This window comes from Propithecus coquereli, unplaced genomic scaffold (genome assembly GCF_000956105.1).
Source record: "Propithecus coquereli isolate 6110/MARCELLA unplaced genomic scaffold, Pcoq_1.0 Scaffold235, whole genome shotgun sequence".
NCBI lineage: Eukaryota > Metazoa > Chordata > Mammalia > Primates > Indriidae > Propithecus > Propithecus coquereli.
Genome location: NW_012147897.1, coordinates 5,143,156 through 5,168,935, shown reverse-complemented (window position 1 = coordinate 5,168,935; position 25,780 = coordinate 5,143,156). Strand labels below are relative to the sequence as shown.

The 25,780-nt window shown below is 44.3% G+C and overlaps 1 protein-coding gene and 1 pseudogene across 1 annotated transcript in view; one reads left to right on the top strand and one right to left on the bottom strand.

The window, feature by feature from the left end:
* Positions 1-4,828: 4,828 nt before the first annotated feature.
* Positions 4,829-5,323, bottom strand: LOC105811455 (annotated as a pseudogene).
* A 14,604-nt stretch (positions 5,324-19,927) lies between these two features.
* Positions 19,928-25,780, top strand: part of MAP6 (microtubule-associated protein 6) — a 61,438-nt gene continuing 55,585 nt past the window's right edge. The window contains exon 1 of the mRNA XM_012645672.1: positions 19,928-20,906. Within this exon, the coding sequence (XP_012501126.1) occupies positions 19,993-20,906 (914 nt within the window). The 5' untranslated portion in view covers positions 19,928-19,992. The remainder of the gene's footprint in view (positions 20,907-25,780) is intronic.

Genomic DNA, 25,780 nt, shown 5'->3' with positions numbered 1-25,780 from the left:
GCCCAAGGTTGCACAAGCCTGGTAGGGAGGGTGTCACACCCAGCCCAGCCCAGCCCCAAGGCCTCCCTTCCCCCACCAAGGTAGGGACCTGTTTACTAGAAGAAACCTTTGAATCCACCTGGCTGACTGCAGTAGAAAGAGCAGGAGTTGTACAGACTTTATCAAGCTCCTCAAGCAATGCCTTATCTGCCAGGCCACCTTTCTCTGATTGCTTAAATCCTGTCCTTCCAGTCACTTGGCAAGTGAAGCCCCAGGTATAATGCAATCTCGTCCCCTTCCCGTCCACTCAGTGACCAGGCCCCAAATCTTGTCTCCTCTCCTGCCATGTCCATTGCAACCCTCCACGCATATGCTGTAAGAGCTGCCATCTAAACACCCTGCCTCCGCCATCTCCTCCCACTCCTGCCCCATTTCTGCACTCACCTACACAGCAAAACTCTTGGAAGAGCTGTGTGTATTCCGTGCCTTCCCAGCCTCACCTCCCATCTGTCCTCCCCTACTCCACACTTCAGATGCCACCATTTCAAGCAACTGTCCGTGGCAAGTTCACCAATGACCTCCATGTTGCTAAATCCGGTAGTCAATTCTCAGATCTTATCCTGACCTCTCAGTGCCTCACGCACGGTTGATCACTCCCTCTTCTTTGAAACCCTTTGGCCTATGGACACCATGCTCTCCTGGTTTTCTTCCCAGCTCTCTGGCTGCTCCTTCATGGTCTCCTTTGTGGCTCTAATCCTTTGCCAGACTAACTGTTCGAGTTCCCTCTACCACCTTCTGTCCTTGGGGCCTCTCTCCTCTCCACACACAGATGCTCTTGGAGATCTCATCCATGTTTATGGCCTGGTATTCTATCTACACCGTGATAATTTCCAAATCTGCATCTCTAGCTCTGACTTCTTCCTGGGGCTCTGAACTTGAGTATCAGGGTGGCTACTTGACATCTGCACTTGAACTCCTGATAGACACCTCCATCCTGGCACATCTAATGCTGAACGTGATTTCCCCCCACTTTCCATGCCTGTTCCTCCTCTCCTTTTCTGCATCTCAGGAAAGGGTAACTCCATTGACCAGTTGCTCAGGCCACAGCCTGGGTCACACTAGGTTCTCTCTGTTCTCTCCAACCACACCTATCAGTCACCATGTCCTGTTGGTTCTTTTAATTCTCCTTATATCTATAATATATATATATATATATATTTATATTTGAGACAGGGTCCTGCTCTATCACCCAGGCTGGAGTGCAATGGCATGATCACAGCTTACTGCAATCTTGAACTCCGGTGCTCAAGAGATACTCCTGCCTCAGCCTGCTGAGTAGCTGGGACTACAGGTACAAAAAATTAGCCTGGCTAATTTTTTTTTTTTTGTAGAGACAGAGTCTTGCTATGTTGTCCAGGCTGGTACATCTCTCCTTTTAAATGTAAACTTTGAATTGAAGCATTTTATACACACAGAAAAACACGCAAATCCTATGTGTACAGAGTGATGCATTTGCACAAAGTGGAAGTTACGACCACCCTGATCAATAAACAGAACACAACTAGCACTCCTTCTGGCCTTGCCAGCCACTGCTGTCCTCCCTGGAGGTACCACCACCCTCACCCTTGTTTCTGAACTTCATAAAAAGTGAATGGTATAGTATACACTCTCTTGATACTGGCTTATTTGGCTCAAGATCACGTTTTTGAGAGTCATTCACGTCGTGTGTATCTGTAGTGCATTTGTTCTCATTGCTGTACGGTATTTCATTGTGTGAATGTGCCACAGTTTATCCATTTTACTGCTCATAGACATCTGGGCTGTCACCTGTTTCTGGCTATTACGAATTGTGCTGCCATGAACATTCTCGTATGTGTCTTTCAGGGCACGTTTCTACACATTTCTGTTGGGTATGTTCCTGGGAATAGAACTGATGGGTCTCACAGTATATGTCTATATAGTTTTCCAAAAGGGTTGGAAAAATTACATTCCCATATGAGAATTCCTGTTGCTGCAATCCTCCTCCACACTGTAACCATTTTAGCGAGTGTGTAGTGGCACCTCATTGTAGTTAGAGTATTTTCTCAAAAACTAATATGGTTGAGCGCATTTTAATATGTTTGCTGGGCATTTGGATGTCATTTTCTGTGACATTCTTGTTCTAGTCTTTTGTTGATTTGAACAGCCCTTGAATTGAAAAGATGCTCTCCACCTCCAAGGCCTGACTCCAGTTTGCTCCCTGGTCTCTCTGTCACTCCCTACCCGTTGTCTCCTCTCGAAATCTCAACACTGCCCAAGGGACTGCTGGCTCTAAGAGTATGTGAATATTCAGGTTGGGGACTAGTGCCAAACTGCTTTCCAAAATGGCACACCAATTTACACTCTCCCCAGGAGTATAAGAGAGACGTCCATGGATCCACATCCTCTCTGACACTGGGTGTGGTCAGACTGATTTTTTGCTAGGGTGTAAAATGATATCATGTTTTAGTCTTGATTGGCACTTCCTGATCACTAATGTTGAAAATCTCCTTATTTATAGGTATTTCCTCTTCTGCAAAAGACTTGGTCTTAATTTTTACCCATTTCTCTATAGTATTGTTTGTGTTCTTCATATGCATTTGAAGAAGTTTTTTAGGTTCTCATGATACTAATCCTTTGTGATGACACATGTTGTAAATCTTTTCTCCCAATTTCTAGTTTGTCTTTTAAGGTGTCAATTGATAAGAAACATTTAAAATTTTAATATATTCATATGTACCAGTCTTTTATTAGACAGACATTGCTTGGTTGGATTTAAGAAATCTTTTCCTACCTATATACTCCATTAAGAATTTTAAAGTTTGGGTTTTGATATGTAAGTCTTAATCTAGATTTTTATATAGTATGGGTTAGTTCCAATTTTCTCTCTTAGCATATGGATAACCATTTTTTCCAAGCCCATTTGTTGAACACGCCTTCGTTTCCCCACGATATGCTATGCCACCTCTGCCATGTAACAGAATTCTACACATATATGGGCTGAGTCTGGGCTTTTATTCTCACCTGTTAGTCAATTTACCCATCTCTGACAGTGCCGTACTGTTTTGAGAACTCACAGCCACACTGGGGTTACGGTACCGAAGGAGCTAGCAACCTGCCCTAATGGGAAGTGAAGAAGACCCAGACGAATGAGTCCCTCACATGGGACATTTGTTTATATTGGCAGATACCCTTATGGCTTTTGTCAGATCCATGACCAATTTATGCCTGCCTGACTATTGCTCTGATGCTGGGAATCTGAGGCAAACTCGCCCATGGCAGGCCCTGGGTTTTCAGATAGAAGGTGCAAATTCAATATGTCATCCCAATAAGAAATAAGTTCAATGATTTATTATTTTCAGAGCATGGGCAGGGAGGGTGCCATGAGTTGGGAGGGCAGTTCTCCATCCCCGGGTCATGAAAGGCAGGAACGTAGTAGAGTCAAGCTAAGAGACAGAGAGAGAGAGGAGAAAGAAGGACACACACACATACACACACACACACACACACACACAACTAGCAGGAGATCTAAAGGAATAGGGTGTGGGTCACTTTAATTTTGTGGGCAAATGCCTTAATGGTCCCTTTAAAGAAGCAGCTGGAAAGCGGCGGAACCTAGTCTGCTAGGGAGGACAGAGGTCTCTAAGTTCCTTTTTTTTTTTTTTTTGAAGTTAGAAAAGCCTCTTTTTAAGTTTTTAAATTAAAATTTCACCCTGGTGAGTGAGGCAGGATTCTGACGCGGGAACTAACCCACAGGATCTCCCCGGGGACCCTGGATGTGCAGCCCGAGGAGCAGGGTGCCTGGGGACAGTCAAGTCCCCAATGGGCAGAGCCTGGCCTTTGACCCAAGCTGGCTCTTCAGTGCCCTATCAGCCCTGCACAACCAGCTGCAGACAGGGGTGACAACCACCAATCGGGGGTGATGGGGAGGACCCCTGGGTCCAGAACCCCGGGACTGGCAATGGGGAGAGCCTGTGAAGCTCCCGGCCCTCCTGCAGCTGCTATTGGGCTGGCCCCAGGCCTGGAGCAGTGAGGTCCTCTTCCTGATACCAGAAGGTGTGACTTCTGAAAGGAGGCAGTTGACAGAAGGTCGTTCCATCTGGCTGTGAAGCACACCCCTGCCCCACAAGACTGGGGCAAGACAGGGGTGGGGGAAGCGGTGCTGGCCCAAGAGAAGGGCTGTCTTGGCCCTTCCCCTCTGACCCCAGCACCCAGGTGTACCCCATTCTCACATACATTAGTTATATTTGTATATTCATATATATTATAGTTATATATTAAAAAGAGGAAAAACCTTGCCTGAAGAGAAACTCCTGAAGGACCCAAGTGGCCCAGGAAATTTACTGTCCCCCCCCCACAAAATTCTTTTTTTTTTTTTTTTTGAGACAGAGGCCACTCTTTTGCCCGGGCTAGAGTGAGTGCCGTGGCCTCAGCCTAGCTCACAGCAACCTCAAACTCCTGGCTCAAGCGATCCTCCTGCCTCAGTCTCCCGAGTAGGTGGGACTACAGGCATGCACTACCATGCCCGGCTAATTTTTTGTATATATTTTTAGTTGTCTGATTAATTTCTTTCTATTTATAGTAGAGACGGGGTCTCGCTCTTGCTCAGGCTGTTTCGAACTCCTGAGCTCAAACAATCCGCCCGCCTCAGCCTCCCAGAGTGCTAGGATTACAGGCGTGAGCCACCGCGCCCGGCCGACAAAAATTCTTTTATGAAATCTTCCAGTGCGATCTTCAGGACTCCCGCTCAAGTCCCCCTCCCTGGCCCTCCTGTGTCTCCACAACCCTGGACTGCCCCGAGCTCCAGCCCAGCGCCCGGCGGCACCCAGTCTCATCTCTGGCCATCCATGGCCGCCCTGGCTTTCTGCTGGGCGCTCCCCTGCTGCGCTCCAGGGGGCCGCGTGGGCTGTGGGCAGTGGAAGCGGTGGAAGGTGGTGGGGGCGGAGGGTGGGAGCCAGGGCGCCTGGTGGCCAGCGGGGAACGAGGCCCGGAAGTGGCTGAAGTTTGCAGCGGGGGAGCAGGCCCCGGCCGTCATGGGGCTGTTGCTGCTCTGCAAGCCCTCGGAAGCTCGAAGCTTGGAGAACATGGCCAGCGCGTCCGTGGAAGTTGGGTGGCGTGGCAGGTGTGTTGTTGGGAGCGCACATCATCTGGTGGTGGTGGTGACTGTTGGGAATGTTGGTCTCCTGGAAAAACGTGCTCAGGGGGTCTCGAACTGTCGGTGGGCTGCCTGCAGCAGCTGTTTCGCCTGGTCGGCCGCGCAGCCCGCGGTCAGCACGAACAGGTTGATCATGACCTGGTGCCACAGCTCGTCCGTGTTCACCGACATGGCGCAACGCGGCGCTCGGCGGGCGCGGGGACCTGCCGGCCCGGGGTGTTCGGCCGCCGCCGGCGAATGTTGTGGTCCAGCGCCCGCCGGCTGACACCACAAACAGCAGTGCGGGGCGTCTCTAAGTTCTTATCGACGTCCACTGGCTTGAGCCATTTGGGTGTGCTGTTCTACTTCTAATGCCGAGGCAGCAACCTTTGCTGTGTCATTTCGGTTAAAACTGACCCTGTGATGACTAGGCGTTAGACCTTGTGCATGGTGACAAGTACTGTTTAATAGTGGAGACATCAAAGCCAACTGCAGAAATCAGGATCAGCATTGAGTAAGGCATTTGATGAGCATATTAAACAGACAAACAATATGAAGATACCCACTATGACCTGAAATCCCGCGCACAGCCACCCATTCCACTGTGCAGGGTCAAACCAAGTGAGCAGACCAACCCTTCACCCGGAGCGGAGTGAGAATGTTGTAAACCTGGGTAAGATTGTGAAATGCCTGTGCCTGTTGAGCCATGGCTTCTAGACTGCCTTGCACTCGGCTAGAGTTTTCTTTAGGTGTAGAAGTGTGGGGCGTACATTTGAGTAGAAAACAAGGAGTACACCAGGATCATGGGCTAAGCAGACAGTGAGTTCAGAGAGAAAAGCAGAAATGTCCTGTGTCCATTTGTGTCTTAAGAGGGGCAGTCCATGGGCATCACTGAAGTGGAGGTTTTGCATAAGGAGTGAAGTTGTCTGTGGCACAAGGGACAAAGTCACCTTCAACATCAAGATCTTGGGTTGAGGGCATGTCATCTGAGGCAATGTTATCTCCAGGGGTGAGATATTGGGCAGGGACAATGTCATCTGGGATGTAGACGGGTGAATCCTTTTCAAGTGAGCACCCGCTATGGTTGATGTCTGCGGTTGATGACTGCATTTGTCATCCTTGGTTGCAACAGTGGTTTGCTGGAGGGCTTGAGTCTCTGGTTGCAAAACCAATGAAAGCACCCAAGCCGGTAGTAGTAAGACCAACAAGCAACAGAAGAGTGTGCAGCTACTCCTGACAGAGTTTTGTTTTGGGTGGAAGTTTAGGTTCAAACAGGTCCCTTATCAGAACAGCTGCCTGGCCTATGGCACAATCTATTGAGGTCCCCCGTGGGTGGCCTGGAAGGGTATGTTATGTCCCTTAAGTGGTGGAGACAAACTAGCTGAGAGGCTGTCGCAACAGGCACTGAACAGAACAGGTTCATACAAAATATGAGAGAAAAATATTTGCCAGTTCTCAATTGAATAGAACTAGCCATTTTAATATTAGATACTAGGTATGGGGGTCCTGCTGGCTGGGACCACAGTGTTGAGGTTGCAGTAATCCATCATACAGTGCCCTTGTGTCTTTGGTGCCACATATGTCTTAGCAGAGGTAATCCATGGATGTCACTGAAGTGGAGATTTAGTGTAAGTGTCCAGGCTATAACTGATTCTTTACTCTTTCATACACATTTTAAAATTATCTTAAATTTCAAAAACATCTTTCTTTGGATGTTGGAATTCATTGAACACACAGCTCATTTTCAGGAAACAAATATATGAACAAAAATGAAAGAAGGAGAGTGAATGAATTAAATTCCTAGGTTACAAAATCTAGAAAAATAACAACAAAGAAACCCAAAATAAAGCACAAGGAATAAAATAATAAATATAAAAGCAGAAATGAGAGTGAGATTAGAATATGAATAGATATAATTAATCAATTTAAAAATTTTTAAATCATGAAAGATACAAAGCATTAGTGAATATAATCAAGAATAAAGGGACAAATTGCACATACACAAAATAAGAAAGTGGAAAAAATAATTGAAAGAGAATAAATTTAAAAAATCATAAAAACTACTTTGTAAACTTCTATCCAAATAAATTTCCAAACTAAACTGAGCCAATTAAAGATAAAACATCGAACATATTAATTTCCGTAGAATATCAGAGAAAGTTATCAAGAAATTACCTCACAAAAAAGCACCAGGCTTGATGGTTTCACAGGAGTTTAGCGAATGTGGAAAGACTAGACAGCCCCACTGCTCCATAAATTGTTTCAGAGCTTTCAAATGGAAGGAAAACTTCTGATTTCTTTCTTATATACCAAATATAACATTGATATTTAAACTCAATTTTTTGAAAAAAGAACAAAAATTATACATTTATTGAATTGCCTATGAATATTAATGCAAAATATTCAAATGAAATATTATATTAGAAAACAGAATTAAACATCACATTACCATACATCATGAAGAGGTGGGATTAGGGAGGACATCAGTATAATGCATTGAATTAATAGATTTAAGAAGAAAATCATGATTATCTCCATAGATGTTGGAAAAGCCCTTGACAGAAACTCATCACAGAGTGAAATTATGGGTGTTTTGTTAATATAATAAAAAATAGACATCTTGTTCTTAAAGCTATAGTCTACTTAATGGGGAATTACTAAAGGTGTTTCTGCTAAGAAAAGTGACAAATCAAGGAGACCCTCCACTATTCAAATTGTACTGGAGATATTAGGCAAAGCAGTTAGAGAAGAGAAATCAATACGAGGAATAAGAATTTGGGCGGAAAGGAGCAAATTTACCCCTTGCAGATGATATGACTGCATACCTGGAAAGCCCTATAGAATGAATGGTAAAATTAACTAAAACAACAGAAAATTCAGTGAAGTAACAGAATACAAAACTAATATACACAAGTGATATCTAGTTAGAGAATATAATGAAGGAGAAAACCCTATTTATACAGCAGCAAAGAAGAAAAAATATTTAGAAATAAATTTAATAAGAAATATAAAAGTCTATATAAGAACTTTAAAACACTCCTAAAAGATGCTGAAGTAGAAATGAAATAAATGGAAAGACATTCTGTGTTTCTGTTTAGGATGTCTCAACATCAGTTTGATAAACAACATCTACAAGTAACCTACAGTTAACATCATACTTAATGGTGCGATGTAAGTTCCTTCTTATTTAATTTACAAATTTAGCACGATCCCAATAAAAACGCCAATGAAAGTCATTCTGGAACTAGACAAGTCGATACTGAGCTTCATATGAAAAAGTAGGTATGAAAGAATAGCCAGGAAAACATTAAAGCATTAGCATCTTCCATATAAATTAAATAAAGAGGAATTGACTTTTGTATATTGATCGTGTGTCTTAGGACCTTGCTATTTTTACTTATTAGTTCCAGGAGATTTTTTTTGTAGCTTCTCGGAGGATTTTTTACATAGACAACCATGTCACTTGTGAGTAAGGTCAGGTTTACTTCTTCCTTCCCAATATGTATACTCTTTATTTCTTTTTGTTAGTTTTATTGCGCTAGTGGATGAGAGAGGACATCTTTGCTTGGTTCTCAGTCTTAAGATGAAGATATCCAGCCTCCCACCATTAAGTACGAGGTTGTTGCTATTAGTATCACTAATCAATTTACACATACAAAAACTGACATCTCAGGCACCCCTCACACAACCCTACGATGCAGATGTTAGTCCTGTTAGGCTCTAAGAGGTGAAGTGACTCACCTGAGATCTCACAGTTAACAGGAGGCAGAATTAAGGTTCAGTTTGAGTCTTTCTTACTCCAGAGCTCTCTCTCCTTCATCACACTCTCAGTTCACAATTTTAACTGGTTTCCTTTCTTGAACAGCTCATGAAATCCTCAAGCTCAGGAACCCCATGTCCTCACCATGGGAGATAGCGTCTAGAGCAGAGAAGAAGAGAGGAAAGGTTTGCAGAGAGATGCGGAAGAAAGGAAAGTGGGTAGAGGGGAAGGGGAGGAAGAAAAGGAGGAGTAGGAGAGAGCCACCAAGCCCAGTAGTGAGGACCTGCTCCCCCTGGTGGTCATTCTGAGAAGCTGTGGGCAAGCTGAACTTGGTTCCCGGGGTGGGGCCTGCCTGACAGACCTGTTTGTCTTTTCTCAATAGGCTCTGCTCCCCCATTCCTACTCCTAGTATCTCCAGTGTCCTGACACTCTGTAGAGGTGCAGAAGGCAGAATGTGGATCCTCTTGGCCAAGTTCCAAGCCACAGTCTCCCATATTCATCTAAAGCAAATTGATTCTAACTAAAGACTACTTCCCCTGACCATGGCACTTGACCCTACTATTGAAGCCCAGCGGGAAGGCATATCTTTTAAAATAGAAAACAATATGATCACTTAATTTTAGCACTCATCATGAAAGGTTTTGAGTCAGCAAACCCGTGTAATGGATTGCAGCTAATGTGTTTTCCTTGCAGAAAGTGGATGGCTGGTGTCCAGTTTCCAACCAAACTGCAGTCATCCTGCAAAAAGATGGCAGCATAGACATGGCCCACCCTTCTCCTCTCCACTGAAACATCACGTGGTGTTCTCCTAGCCAGGGGCAAAGCCTCAAGAAATCCCAGAGTCAAATACTGCTCAACAGGCAGGGAGCAGGGTCTCTAAAGTGCCTTCCAGTCACCCTTTCATGACCATTATCATCACCACCACCATCATCATCACCGTTAGCATCCCCACCATCCAACCCCCATCTACCTATAAGCACCTACTGTGCATCAGGCAGGACCTAGCCCATAACATTGCTCTCAGCTCAGTACCATTATCTCTGTTTTCCAGAAGAAGAAAACTGAGGCTCAGAGAGAATAAATCATTTCTCCAAAGTTAGCCAGCTGGTAAGAAACAGGGCTGGGCTTCAAAGTGTGGTCACTCTGACTCTAAAGCCCAGGATTTTCCTACTGTGATGTAATTTCTCTCTTATTTTTTCCTTTATCGCCCTGACCCACTTCTTCCTTTGCTTGTCAGCTCTTGGCAGTTCCTCCTCCCCGATGTTCCCTAATTTCTGGCATGCCCTCAAGATTAAATCTATTTTCTCCTACATATTTTCAACTATGATTTGTGTAATGTACTGTGGCTCCCTCATAGAAGCACTTACTACTATAACTTTATGTTATAACTTTATGTTCACTACTCTCCCATTCCTTCCAGACTTACAGTCTTCAAGAGCAGGAACTGTCTACTGGTTAGTGTCTCTCCAGTGTCCAGGGCTTGGCTCGTGATTTACTCAAAAGTTGGTGGGGTGAATCGGTAACTAAATGCATGGATGCGTGCATAGAGACAGACGCATTGATAGAAAATGGGATAGGTGAACAATACATTAATAGATGGTTAAGAATAACTCTCAAATCTACAGTCCTAACTCTCTCTCCATTGCTCTGTATCCTTGTATCTCCTAATGCCTGTCAGTACCTTCCACTTGGTTCCTTTGCTGGCAATGGTACAGTATTGCTATTCCTCCCAGTGTCCCCTTCACTGGTCCTCTGATTGATTCATTCAGTCGACTTTTTTTTTTTTTTTTTGGCTATCTGTTATGTGCCAAACACAGTTCAAGGGAATAGAAACATAGTAAATAAGACAAGCAAGATCCTGTGGGAACTCAAAGGATTTTGTAGTTAACAATGGGTGGAAAGTGGGGTATCAAACAATAAACAAGTACAAAAATTAACAAGGTAATTACAGAGCATAATGAGTGATACATGAAGGAAACTGAGTGACGAAAGAGAACTAAGGGACCTCACACTAGCTCAGATGACTCAGGACGGATTGTTGGAAGATATGAAGATACGGTATTAAGCAAGACCTGAAGGAGAGAATAAGCCGTCAAGTAAAGAACAGAAAGAACATTCCAGGCAGAGGAACCAGCAAGTGCAAAGGCCTCCAGTCTGGAAAGAGCCTGGTGTGTTTCAGGACCGGAAAGGTGCCAGTGTGACTAGGTGGCAGTGAACAGTGGGAGACTGAAGGTGAGGAGGTTGTTCATAGACCTGAGTGAGGTCATGCAGGACAGTGGAATGCAGACAATGGAATGCTACTCACAGCAGAAAGGAACAAACTATTGATGCTGATGCATGCAAAAACCCGGATGGATCTTAAGGCACTATACTGAGTGAAAAAAAATCAACCACAAAAGGTTACATGCTATATGATCCCACCTGTATAACATTCTCAAATGTCAACATTTTAGAGATGGAGTGACAGAGCAGGGGCTGCCAGGGGAAATCAGGGTAATCAGGGGAGGGTGTGACTATGAAGTAGTTGCAAGAGGGAAGTCCTTTGTGAAGGAACAGTTCTGTCTCTTGATTGTGGTGGTGGTTATATGACTCTATAGACAGGATACAATGTCATAGGACTATATGCAAAGATGTACTGAAAAAATGAGTGCATGTGAAAGCTGGTGAAATCCAAGTAAGATCTGTAGTCTAGTTGATTGTGTGGTGCTAATGTCAATCTCCTTATCTTGATAATGTGCTATAATTAAGATGTTACCACTGGGAAAACTTGGATGTTGGGTACAAGGGACCCCTCTGTGCTATTTTTGCAACTTACAAGTCTATAATTATTTAAAAACAAAAAGTTAAAAAGATATGCCATTTCTAATTATAAAAAAAAAAAAACCACTACAGAAGAAGAAAGAAGCACTGAATAAACAGAGAGCTTTACCATCTTTGTGAGCAGAAAGTTTTAAAAGTCATCAAATGGAAATTCTTCTTAAATATTCAATAAATTCAATGCAATTCCATAAAACATTTCAGAGACATTTTTTTGCAGAAGGGGTTTCGAAGAATTTGGCAAGCTAATTCTAAAATTAATATGGAGGATTAAAGGCAAGACTTCCCATGCAATGCAAGCACTATGAGAGCAGAGATATGTCAATTTTATTAGTTTTATATACCAAAATATGGAACAGTGCCTGGTACCTACTTAAAAAATATTTGGGGGAGGCCGGGCGCGGTGGCTCACGCCTGTAATCCTAGCTCTCTGGGAGACCGAGGCGGGCGGATTGTTTGAGCTCAGGAGTTCGAAACCAGCCTGAGCAAGAGAAAAATAGAAAGAAATTAATCAGACAACTAAAAATATATAGAAAAAATTAGCCGGGCATGGTGGCACATGCCTGTAGTCCCAGCTACTCGGGAGGCTGAGGCAGAAGGATTGCTTGAGCCCAGGAGTTTGAGGTTGCTCTGAGCTAGGATGATGCCACGGCACTCTAGCCTGGGCAACACAGTGAGACTCTGTCTCAAAAAAAAAAAAAAATATTTGGGGGAAAAAATGAATGACAGCTTGGAAGAAAAGGAGAAGAGGAGGAGGAGATATTTACTCTGTCAAACAGTAAGACCACAAATAATTTTTGAGTATAATTTAGGCACAAGGGTAAATAAATAGACCAATATAAAGAGTTTAGAAACAGATCCACATACATACAAAATTTTTTATATACTAGAGCAGGGGCGGGAAACCTTTTCATGTTGGGAGGCTGCATTAATTTAGCTGTAATCAAATAAGGCTACATTCAAGAAATTTCAATTAGATATACTTAAAAATGCACATTATTTTGTAAAAACCTAACTACTATATACTTAATAATTTCAAAAATGAAAACTATTTGTTAATTTTAAAGTTAATTAATCTTTTAATGGCTTTGTTGTGTCTCCTTTTTGTTGGAAAGCATTTGAATATTTGGTTGCAGCTTTGAGATCTGTAGTTTCAGTTGATCCTCTAGATGGGTATCAGTCATTTGTACTCTTAAGGGTGTCTTGATTTGGGTTGGGTAGGAGAACATAGATTCGTAGCAATAAGTAGTGAAAAGCAAGAAAGCATTTTTTGGGCATGTATCCAGGTATTCTACTACATTTTTTCATATTTCAATTGCATCTTTCTTAGCTTCAAACAATGACTTTAAAATGTCACCTACTGAGAGCTCAGTCAATTCCATCTGAGTTCTTTAGGTGCCTTGGTGATATCAACTAGGTGAGGCTGAAATGCTAATTTCAGTGCGATGTCATGATTCTCAAAGTTAGCGAATTTTTCATTGTATTCTCCAATTAATAGGTCTATAACAGCTGTATATTCTTCAAATGATTCACATATATTATCCTGCTCATCGACGTCCTTTGCTAACTGGGGAAAATGTTCATCCGAAATTTCCTTTTGAAGAAATATTTGGAAAAAAGATAACTTTTTTTGAAATGCTTGAATTTTTTGTCACATATCCTATGTAGACTTAGTTTTACCTTGCAAAGAAATATTCAAGTTTGTTTTGATTTGACATATCACACAAAAATGCTGCATTCCTATAGAAATCTTCATTTAATAATTCACAATGTTAATTCTCTTCATCATAAAATGTAACTATCTGTTCTCACAGAGATAAAATTTTGGCTAACGCCTGTCCCTGTGATAACCAATGAACTTTAGAATGATAGGGCAAATCTACACTGGATGTACCTCATCGTTCAACTTTAGCATGTTACTGTTATGACTGCTGTGTTGCAATTGCACAAATATCGTTAACAATACTTATAACTTGTTGTAAAGTGTCACTTAAAACAGTAGCTTTAGCACAAAGATTTTGCTAATGCAAGATATTAATACAATGAAAAGAAATGAGAGAGCATCTGCATCTGTTAATATTTTTTTATCTGTTCAATAAGCCTTTCAGGTTTTTCTGTCATGGAAGGTGTACATACACTCTCTAAATTTACCAAATTCAGTCCAACTTCATGACATTTATCTTGAAAAGTTGTTGAAGATATCTATTGCCCGTGTTCTGTTTGCAAGAGTGCCCAAAGCGGGTAACTGTTCATGTCAAAGAAAATTTTCTGTTATGACCCGAATGAAGTATAAAACCTGTGCCCAGTCAGTAGTATCGGTTGATTCATCCAAAGTGATTGAATAATATATATTTTCCTTTTGAAATATTGCATGAAGTTGTTCTGTTAAGTTGAAGGCAAATTCACGCTGCTGATCAGTTATGGTTCTCATTGAAAGAGGCAGTTGTTTGTACTTTGAAACGTTACGGGGTCTAAGTATCCTACAATTTCGACAGTGCATTCTTTCACAGTTTCTGCATCACTGAATGGCTTCCGTTTTTCCCCGAGTATATAAGCTACTTTATAAGTTGCTTCAGTGGCATTATTTCCAGGTCTTTTGCTGCTTAAAAGAATTGTCTTTGCTTTTGCTTTTCATCTTTTAATTTCTGCAATCCAACCTCTAGCGCCTCTCCCTCTAATTTAAAATATTTGTGGTCCTTATGAGTGTTATAATGCTGATAAGCATTGAATTTCTTTAATGTTGATATTGCAATATCACAAAGCAAGCAAACCATCTTATCTTTAGCAGATGGTGGTATCATTGGAGGAAGGAAGGCAGGGAGCGTGTTCAGTATGGAACCTAAAATGTATCTGTATCATTTTATTTAAGGAAACTGCAGAGCCATCACCAAGAGTCTTCCACTGGGAAAATCTGGAACAATCTGAGCATCAAAATAAAAAGTGAGAGTAATTGATTAAAACCATTGGAAAAAAATAAGAATTTATGAATCCGTACTGGTATAAACAAAGATGTCAACTATTAATAGTAAATGTAGAAGGACTGATGGAGTTAGAAAATCACTATTTGGCAAAAACAATAATAATAATTGTTCCACGCAAGAGCCACCAATAAATATTAAAACTAGCAGATGAAAGTTCAATGAGTAACAGGAGATCTACAGTGTCAAAGTAGATCTCCTGGCTTTAGTATAATATTATACTATTGGGAATGTTCAGCTTGAGAAGAGATCCGGGGATATAATAGCTGTTTTCAGATATGTCTTTAAAATGCTGTCATATGGTGGTCCTAGGAAAGATGGAAATTGCAAGAATTCTTACTCTGGTTCAATAAAAGGAAGAATTTTTTAGCCTGTATCTTAGTTTGGGCTGCTATAACAGAACATCATAGACTGGATGCTTAAAGAACAAACATGTATTTCTCACAGTTCTAGAGTCTGGGATGTTCAAGATCAGGGTGCTGGCAGGTAGTCTCATTATATCCTCACATGGTGGAGAGAGCGAGCTCTTGACTCTTTCTCTTCTTATAAGGACACCATTCCCATCGTGGAGGCTCCACGCTCATGATCTCATCTACACTTAATTACCTTCCCAAAGGCCCACCTCCTAATACCATTCCAATGAGGGTTAGGGTTTTGACATATGAGTTTGGGGGGACAAAAACATGCAGTCCATAACAATCTGCAAAAACAACCAATCAAAAAAAAAAGAGGTTAAGAAAAATATTCTATAATTCCAAGATTCTAGGATTCTTAACATTCATTTCTTTTAGGAGTCTATAGGTTATTAAGTATGGAATATCCAATTTCCTTAAGTATTGAGTTTGAAAGTTGATATCTCCAACATTTCACTTTGACACTTCTTGCTTTATATTTACTGTGAAGGTACATCCTCACAAATGCACATTTTGGCTTTGTGATTATCTTTCAAATTTTTTTAGAGTAATTTTTGTGAAACCACAGATAAGTCAAAAATTCATGTTATTTTTGAATGTGAGTTTCTGCTTATTTCTGACCTTAATAAAGTTTTTTTATTCCATTTTCTTTAATGTGAATTTTTAGGCCAGGCGCGGTGGCTCACGCCTGTAATCCTAGCACTCTGGGAGGCCGAGGCGAGTGGATCGCTCACGGTCAGGAGTTCTAGACCAGCCTGAGCAAGAGCGAGACCCCGTCTCTACTAAAAATAGAAAGAAATTAATCAGACAACTAAAAATATATAGAAAAAATTAGCCGGGCATGGTGGCACATGCCTGTAGTCCCAGCTACTCGGGAGGCTGAGGCAGAAGGATTGCTTGAGTCCAGGAGTTTGAGGTTGCTCTGAGCTAGGCTGATGCCACGGCACTCACTCTAGCCAGGGCAACAAAGCAAGACTCTGTCAAAAAAAAAAAAAAAAATGTGAATTTTTAGGTTAATAAACATTTTAAGGTAATAAGTTAATATTTCTACTCTCCTCACAAACAAATAAGGGTTTTAGAATATTTTAAACTCTGATCTCTCCTTCTCATCCTAACATGGTATTATTTGCTAGTGTTTTATTTCTGTGCTGTGTTCACGTACCTCAAATTTGTTCATACATGGCCAGAGTCACATATTTAAATAGCTAAAATACTAAGACAGAGGACCCCAAAGCAGTGGTTCAAACAAAAGAGCAGTCTATTTCTTTCTCACATACAGTCCAGCAGTAAGCAGGTAGTACAAGACTGCTCAGGCAGCTCTGCCCCATGGGATCATCCAAGACAGATTTCTTCTGTCTTTTCTTCTCTCTTTCCTTCCCCAGGGTTGAATCCTGGCTCTAGAACATTCTTAACCACTACACCATACTCTTAACGACTGTCTTAACCACCCAAATGATAACTCACCCCTACCATGTCTGCATTCTACTCTATGGGGAGAAAGACAAAGTTGAACACAAGCAACTTCTTTTAAGGAAGTGACATATGGAAGGAAGGAAGTACATATGGTTGTTCTTTGCTGCAAGGAAGTTTGGGAAATGTAGTTTCTGACTGGATAACTAAGAGTCCAATTAAAACGTGGGGGCTTTTGTTATTACAAGGAAGAAAAGAAGATGGGCTTTGGGGTATAGACATCATCAGAATCCTATATCCTCTTCCAATCTCTCTGTTTGCTTAAACCTTAGGCAGCCTCACCCCCGTGACAGCAAAGATGATCATCAACAAAAATAACTTCATGGTCTCCTATTTCAGCAATTTCAGTAAAAAAGAGAGAATGAGGCTTTAGGATAGTTCCAGCTAAAGTCTAGGATTTCTTGTAACTGGTCCAATGTGGATCTCAAGCCTATCACTAAACAGTCACTTTGGCCAGGGAGATGTAGTCCCCTGGTAAACCCACGTGAGTCACCCCTGAAAGACAGGTGGGGTAGGACTAACCCCACTCAAACCAAATGGTCTGAAAGTTGGAGAGAAGTGGTTCTCCAAAGGCAAATAATGAGGCGCTGTTACCACTAGAACGGATGCTGAACAAGCCATGTAACAAATGCCCATTAGACTTGTCTACTCCATAGATTGGAATAGACTGGATATTCCAAAGAGGTTGTACAATTGAATGTGGTTTTAAAACCCAAGTGAAAAAATGTGGAAGGTTATGCTATGATAAAGTTACTTAGCACACTTTTACTTACACTTCTCCTGCTGGGAGTACTCCTACTCATCTCTCATTAGTCATTCACTCAGCACCAGTGTTAACCTCTGTTATGCTGACCATGCCCTTTGCTAATTATTTACTTATGTGTCTGTCTCTCAGTCCTCCCATAACACACCCCTACACTTGAGGGCTCCTGCAGAGCTAGAATTCATATGTGTCCCGCAGTGCCCAAGGCACAGAGCAGGTATCAGGAAATTAGATTTGCTGAATGAAAAAAGGGTAAAGTCTCAATGACTCTCAAAACAGACATCCCCCCTCCAATTTTTAGACCTTCTTTTTATCTTTGGAAATCATTATTAAAGAGACATCAGCCAAATCCCAGGGAGTTCTACAGGATTAGGGGGAGGAAGTGTCAGACCAGATTATGTTGTTTATGGAAATGTAACTCTAAATGACTGGAAAGCAGTGCCAGGCATCATTTTATTTACAGAACTCAAATCAAATCACCAAGAGGCAAAGACCCAAGTAGGAGGAAGTTCAGCAAATAATTGACTAATCAGAGCTGTCATCTCATCCTATTTGATTTTAGGGTTTAAAAAAAGCTGTGTTTTGCAATCAATTCCTAATGTAAACACATTAATGACTTTCTTCCCCAGAAGAAACACCAATACTCCCAGCTTAACTGATGTTGAAAACTCTGCCTACATTGGAGAGAAAAAGAGCTGAAGGCCAGCAGGTATAGCTAGTGGAGGACAATGCAGGAGACATAAATGGAGAGACAGCAAGGAGAGACCAAAAGGTACTTGGAGGAACAAGAGCTCTCCTGGAGAAGGTGTTCAAGTGGCTTACTTGGGAAGCCCCACTATGGTCTTCTCGGTGGGCCTTTCGGATACTAATGGCTACCATTTATTGAGACATTGCTATGTGTCAGATGTTGTGATAAGCACTTTTAGTGCATTATTTCATTTTAATTCTCGTAACTATCTTGTAAGTTCAGTATTGGTACTCCCATTCATAAATGAAATAAGGGTCAAAAAGTTGCAGTGATTTGTCCATTGCCATGCAGCTAAGGGCTACAAAATACAGGATTTAAATCCCTGCAAATTTGATTGACTCAAAGCTTCTGCTCTGACTCCTTAACTATCCTCACAAACCACTTTGAGGCAGTTATTATTTCCTCCATTCTACAGATGAGGAGACTGAGGCCCAGGGATGACCCAACTTGCCTAAGTGACACAGATAGTGTTAGAGCCAAACCGAGTCTGTCAGGTTTCAAAATGTATTATGCCTCCAAGATAGAAGAAGAGCATAGGAGAAGGGCTAGAATGTTCCAGAAAGCCCCCACCAACCTCCTCACTTAGGCCCCTTTCAAGAATCTTCTTTTCACCACCTCTCCCGCACTGTGTCCAACGGACTGAACAGGGACTGGGTGGTTTTTGAAAGAGTCTAAGACACCCCTTCCCAAGGATCGCCTAGGAAAGGAACAGCCTTGGGCCTCCAGCCCACGCCTTGGCCCAGCAGCCTTGGGCCTCCCATTCCCACACATCTGAGCAAAGTCTGTGGGTAAGACTGGCAGGTGCTTGAATCAGCAGCCAGCCAAACGGGGCTCAAACACAGCCTGGTGACTTTGACCATTAATGGCAGCTCCCCCTTTTAAATCATATATTCTGGGACAGACATTTCACTGGGAGTTTCATCCATATTTTTAAATTTAATTACACTCCTCCCCCGCAACGATTGGCCCTATTTTACAAAAGAGGAGCCTCGGGCTCCTGGAGTGAATCGCCCAGCGCAAGGACATCAAGTAGTCAGAAGCTTGGGACTTGAACCCGCCAAGGCCCCAGATCCTGCTGTTGCCCGGGAGCAGAGGAGGGAGGAGCTGCCAGAGTGGAGGGAGGAGGGGAACGAGAGAGGGCGAGCTCCCAGCAGCGCGCGCTGACGACAGCAGGTGATTTTTTTTCTGCAGCGCGCTTTCTCTCAGCATCTTTCCTGGATTTCCCCCCCGCCCCCTTCGCGCTGAGCGGCAGAAAAGGGTGGGGCCGCTTCCCTGCAGCAGAGGCGGCGGCGGCGGCGGCAGGGGCTGCAGCATCATCGCCGGCAGCGGCGGAGACCCAGAGCTGCAGAATAGGGTGGGGCCCCTTCCCAGCAGCAGAAGCGGCGGAGGCAGCAATGCTTGGTCTCCGCTGGTAGTGACGACCTCCGGGCTCTGCTAGGTGACCCGCTGCGACCAGACGCCGTCGGGAAGGAGAATTCGGCAGCGTCCGCGGATCCCGCGGCCACACCGCCCGGCCCCTCCTGTGCGCCATGGCTTAAGCCTGCGGCCACCTCCCCTCGCCTCTCCTCGCCTGGCCGGGGTCTGCGCGCCACCGCTGCCGCAGGGAGGGGCGCGTCCCAGACAGCCTCGCCGGGGACTCGGGGACGCTGTGCCTCTCGCCCTTCGGCGTCCGCGGCAGACTACGCTCCCGGGCTGCAGATAGCCGGTAATCGAGAGACTTTACAGACTATCCTAGCGATAGCTCTGCCAGGTGCTCTCCGAGGGAGGAGGGCGAAGTAGCTCAGGCTATCGGTGGTGGGAGAAAACGGTGGGAACCGCACTGGGCGGTCGGGGTCGGAGGCTGAAGGAAGATTAGAGACTTGCTTTAGAGCCACAGAAAGAAAGAGGGAGGGCCAGCTTTGCAGTCAGCACCATGGCGTGGCCGTGCATCACACGGGCCTGCTGCATCGCCCGCTTCTGGAACCAGCTGGACAAGGCAGACATCGCCGTGCCGCTGGTTTTCACCAAGTACTCAGAGGCCACCGAGCACCCTGGCGCCCCGCCGCAGCCACCGCCGCCGCAACAGCAGCAGGCGCAGCCGGCTCTCGCGCCCCCCTCGGCGCGCGCGGTTGCCATAGAGACGCAGCCAGCCCAGGGCGAGTTGGATGCAGTTGCCCGGGCAACAGGGCCGGCGCCCGGGCCTAGCGGAGAACGCGAGGCGGCGGTGGCCCCCGGCCGGAGTGGGCCGGGCCCGGGCCTGGTCTCCGGCTCCACCTCCAGCGCGGGCCCCGCGGACTCGGTGATGCGGCAGGACTACCGCGCCTGGAAGGTGCAGCGGCCCGAGCCCAGTTGCCGGCCGCGCAGCGAGTACCAGCCCTCCGACGCGCCCTTCGAGCGCGAGACCCAGTACCAGAAGGATTTCCGTGCCTGGCCACTGCCGCGCCGCGGGGACCACCCGTGGATCCCCAAGCCCGTGCAGATTCCAGCGTCCTCCCAGGCTTCGGCGCCTATTTTCAGTGCTCCCAGGCGCCGGCCGCAGAGCCAGGAGCGCTGGCCAGTGCAGGCCGCCGCGGAGGCCCCGGAGCAGGAGGCGGCCCCAGCTGGAGCAGGGGGCCTGGCAGCCGGAAAGGCGTCTGGTGGGGACGAGCGCGACACACGCAGGAAGGCCGGGCCAGCCTGGATGGTGCGACGCGCCGAGGGGCTGGGGCACGAGCAGACGCCGCTGCCCACCGCCCAGGCCCAGGTCCAGGCCACGGGCCCCGAGGCTGGCAAGGGGCGCGCAGCGGCGGACGCCCTCAACCGGCAAATCCGAGAGGAGGCGGCGAGTGCGGTGAGCAGCTCCTACAGGTGAGACGCGCGACGAGACCAGTCACCCGTACCCTCTCCCGCGGACTGCCCAGGGCTCATTCGCCCCAGCGCAGGCCTCACATTCAGCCTCCCGTTCAGTCCCAGACCACACCCTCTCCCCAGCCGCATCCCAGGCAACCTCCCGTCGCAGACTTCTCTTCTGCTCGGACCTATGTGAACGCCGTATCATCCAACCCAGCCTGCCCAGCCCTTTGACTTTACCACTTTAGCCACCTTTTCCCCATCACTGCACCACCTCAGATCCCTGCCCGCCCAACAGAGAGCCTTCGCAATCTCCACACAGGCTGTGCTTCCATCCTGCCCCACCCGACGCTGCACTGGGGGACGCTGCCCCTTGCTGGCTTAGGTGTCACTTAGCCGCCTTGGTGCCTTCCAGCAGGGTCCTCGTCCTTCTAGAAGAAGAATTCTTTCCAAGTGGCCTCTCCCCCTCCTCCCCAGCCCTCTTCACTTGGCCCTTCATTCTTCGCTCCCTCGCTCAGTCCCTGGGAATGCCCAAGGACCACCACCTTTTCTAGATTACCTGAAGAATCCTTACAAATCACCCCCTCCTTCCACTGGGGCTTTGAAGTCATTTTCCTTGTGCTTCTTACTAGCTGTGACACATTGGGCAAGTTTCTTAATCTTTTTGGGCCTCAGATTCTTATCTGTAAGATGTAATTGATAATAGATATCTCTTGGGATTATTCACTCATTTATTGATTTAATATTAAATATTCAACATATTTTTGAGTAGCTACTATAATATATGCCAAGCACTGTGCTAGACGTTGTGAGGATTCAATGAGCTGATTCAGGAGAACAGTTCACGCCTGGCACGTAGTGGTAATCAGTATGTCTCGGTTCCATTCCTACCTTCTACGGGATGCCTCATTATTCTGATTTCCACTTTCTACATGCCTCCAGCCTTCTTCCCACTGAGGCATCTCCTTTCTCTCCTTCCCTTCATGTTCTCCAGATGCGCTTTTCATTCTCTTGCCACAAAGCGCTCCCTCTCTAGTACATTCAATTCCTCGTAAATGAATGCCTTTAAGCATGGAAATCTATCGCTCTCTCTTTCCTTCTATTTTCCCTCGGCTGCAGCCTTGCCTTTCCGGTCTGCTTTCTTGCCCTTCATCCATCCAATATATATTTCTGAATGTTTAGCTGACTGTCAATCCTGCCCTTATGTTTCAATCAATAGCACGTAGCTAGCAGATCACAGTTGACTCAGAACATGGAACATTGGGTTTGGAGTCTCTGGGGAAGATGTGTATGATTAGTAACTGAGCTAGAGGTGTTCGAAATGTGGCTTATGGGCTCCTTCATCAACGCCACAGCCAGTTAGTTGCCTCCTTCCTGCAGGAGGGTGTGGCGATGGGGAAGGAATGCAGAGTTAATGTCCTTGGCCAAGATCCTGTATGCAGCCTCATGTTGAACTAATGTGCTTTTCCAGTGAACATGACAAATACGTCCTCACATGCTGAGGAAAGACTAGCATATGCAGACATCCTCTCTTGTTAAGACAGAATCTGCCTCCCAGCCCAGCATGTCCCATCTTCCTGAATTCCATTTCCTTCTTGGCATCTCTCTTAGTTTATTGCTATCACCACCACACTGGCCCCCCAGGAGCACACTACTTCCTTTTAAAGATCTGTATCAAGCAAGGACACATATCCTTTTCCTTGGATAGCCACAAGGAGGTGAAATTTTCACCATATTTTTATGCTGCTACCAAAGGAGGATCAAAACAAAAGAGGAAGCAAACAAGCAAGAGGCATAAAAAAAAAGATGTAGTTTTCTGGTTCTAGTTTACGAGGCCCTACTTCATTTCTTGAGAACTCTAAGGTTGGCCCGACATCATGGATTCCTAGCCTGGCCTGTTTATCTTCCTACTCCCATTCTATCACCCAGTGGCAGGTGGAACCTTATCATCTACCAGGCAGGAGCTATCTCTCCTCACCTCCATATAGTCAATGCCAATCAAGAGAGATTTCAGATTCTTGAGCCTCCTTGAGTGATCCTATTCCGTTTATGTTTCCAAGTTGGCAGGACTTGCTTTGTTCAGGGGTGATTGACCAGATAGTCAAGGAATGACCACATCTTTTAGCTATAACTCACTCCAAATTTGGGGTTGATATAACAACACCTTAACTATGCCGTAAGCATGTCATGATTCACCGTTTGAATTGCACACATACTGGAAATGATTGGATTGGGTAGAAGAATGCTGTGCTTTCATAGCTGATGAGAATGATTATTTTTAGCAACTATCAGAATTCTATCAATCTGTCCCCCAAAAATCTTTGAACACCTAACAAATTTTTTTTATTTCGGGTCCTCTGTAAAATGTGATTATACCTATGACTTTGGGGCCAGCAGTACCATTTTGCATATAGTCAGAAGGGTTTTGAACATTAAGATAATGAGTGTTGCTAAGAAACATCAATTTCTTTAATGGACAATTTAAGTGTATTACGAATTTGATGTGAAATTTAGCACTATTTTTGGTTCCAGAAAAAGAAATTAACTAATAATAGGGCAATGTACTTTGGGTGAAAATAGATATGAAGAAATAAGATGTTCAATAAGTTAGATACACTGTAGACCATGCATGGGGGCCCATGCCTGTAATCCTAGCACTCTGGGAGGCCGAGGCAGGAGGTTGCCTGTGATCAGGAGTTCAAAGCAGTCTGAGTAAGAGTGAAACCCCATCTCTACCAAAAATAGAAAAAGTTAGCTGTGCATGGTGGTGTGTACCTGTAGTTCTAGTCACTTGGGAGGCTGAAGCAGGAGGATTGCTTGAGCCCAGGAGTTTGAGGTTGCTGTGAACTGTGAAGATGCCACTGCACTCCAGCACAGGCAACAGAGTGAGACTCTGTCTCAAAAAAAAAAAAAAATACACTGTAAAGAAAAAATGCTTGGTAATTATAGCCTTGTCTAGAACATTGATTTTCCTTCCCTACTGTCTTCCATTCTTTTCCTTGCTATGATTCTGGCTATCTCCTGAATTTAGGTATGCCCCATGCCCACCGTAGATGAGCTTATTGACATCACCTTAGAAGCCAAGTTGGACTCCATTTCAATGATGATTTGATTTACAAACCTTTTCTCCTGCCACTCTACATAAATCATGGCATGTTTATATCATAGTGACTGGTTCATCTCATGGGCTTTACAAATGACATCTGTCGCATGACATCAAAGTGAGCAATTCACTTGGAGAAAGACACATATCCATCAGCTTAATATATTCATATGTAATGTAAAATATATTAATACATTCCACATTCAGAATCCTAAGCATGCTAATTGATTTTCCCCTACAATACACATAAGATATCCTTTGACACTACGGCTTTCAGAAAACTTCCCTATTCAACAGTTCATCTGTGGCTGGGTGTGGTGGCTCACGCCTGTTATCCTAGCACTCTGGGAGGCCGAGGTGAGAGGATCTCTTGAGGCCAAGAGTTCGAGACCAGCCTGAGCGAGTGTGAGAAGCCCCCGTCTCTATAAAAAATAGAAAAATTAGCTGGGTGTGGTGGCACATACCTGTAGTCCCAGCTACTTGGGAGGCTGAGGCAGGAGGATTGCTTGAGCCCAGGAGTTTGAGAATTTGAGGTTGCAGTGAGCTATGATGATGCCACTGCACTCTAGCTGGGTCCAACAGAGTGAGACACTGTCTCAAATAAAAAAAAAAATAGTTCATCTAATTCATAATCCGTTCATACTAGCCTGGGATTTTTGCATTCAAGTAGTATCGGAGGTATCTTTAGAATTATTCACAATCATGAGGTTGATTAATTTTTAATACATTCATTTTACATAGATGATATTATAAAATTGAGAAGCATATCTTTATTTCCATTTTTAATGTTAAGGGTGAACTGCACTGGGAAACCATTTGTGACTTTAGACCTGGCGTTCTAAATTAGCAAACAGAGGAGTCATAAGGAGGGGATTAAAATTCCTCTGCCAGTCAACCCCATTGCCCTGGCCATCAGATAATAGGGATACATAGGGTAGCAGGTGCTCCCTATAGAAATGCTAATGAGAAGCTTTTCCTAGAAGAAATCAGGTGAGGCACCAAGAGGTAGAATTAATAAACCAGAGGCAAAATACTTGAAAAATGAGAGCAATAACAAGGAAGTTAGAAAGAAAAGGAGCCCTTAATATCTGCCCTACAGCCTTGCGTGAAGGTCAGAGGAAGGTCATCCAACTTAGCTTATTCTGTGCAGAAGTGTCCTATGCCCCACCTGCCCATTTTCCCGATTTCCTCCCGGGTAAGTCCCAGCGGTACTTCAAGGCTAACCTCAGACACTGAGTCCCCAGCAATGCCTTCCTTGGTCCTGCTATTCAGAATTAATTTTTCTGCTATTTACTTTCTGAACTCTTATCATTTTCTGCTTGATTATAAAATACCTTTGTCCATATCTACCTTCCCTACCATATCATGAACACTTGAAGAGAAGGGTTGTATTTTGTTTATTTCTGTACCTCTCACAGCCTGACATTGTGCCTAGGGGCCATATAGATTTGTTGAACTCAATGGAATTTTTAGGGCTTGGGGAAATTAAAAATTTACCTGCATATTGATTCATTCAGTTTCATTTATTTGAATTTATTTCAGAAAATGACCACTAAGCCCCTGCTATGTACCAGATAGGGCACTGGAGATACCAAAATAATAAGTTATAATCCCGATGTAAGGAAATTCCTTACAAGATTAAGTCCACATCTTATTAGGTTAGCACTAGAAGTAAATGTTCAAATGGGGAAGGGCAGAAAACTTTATAGACCTGACTCTGGATGCACCTTCACCTAGGGCAGTAGTCCACAACCTTGACTGTGCATTGGTATCACTGGTGGACTTTAAA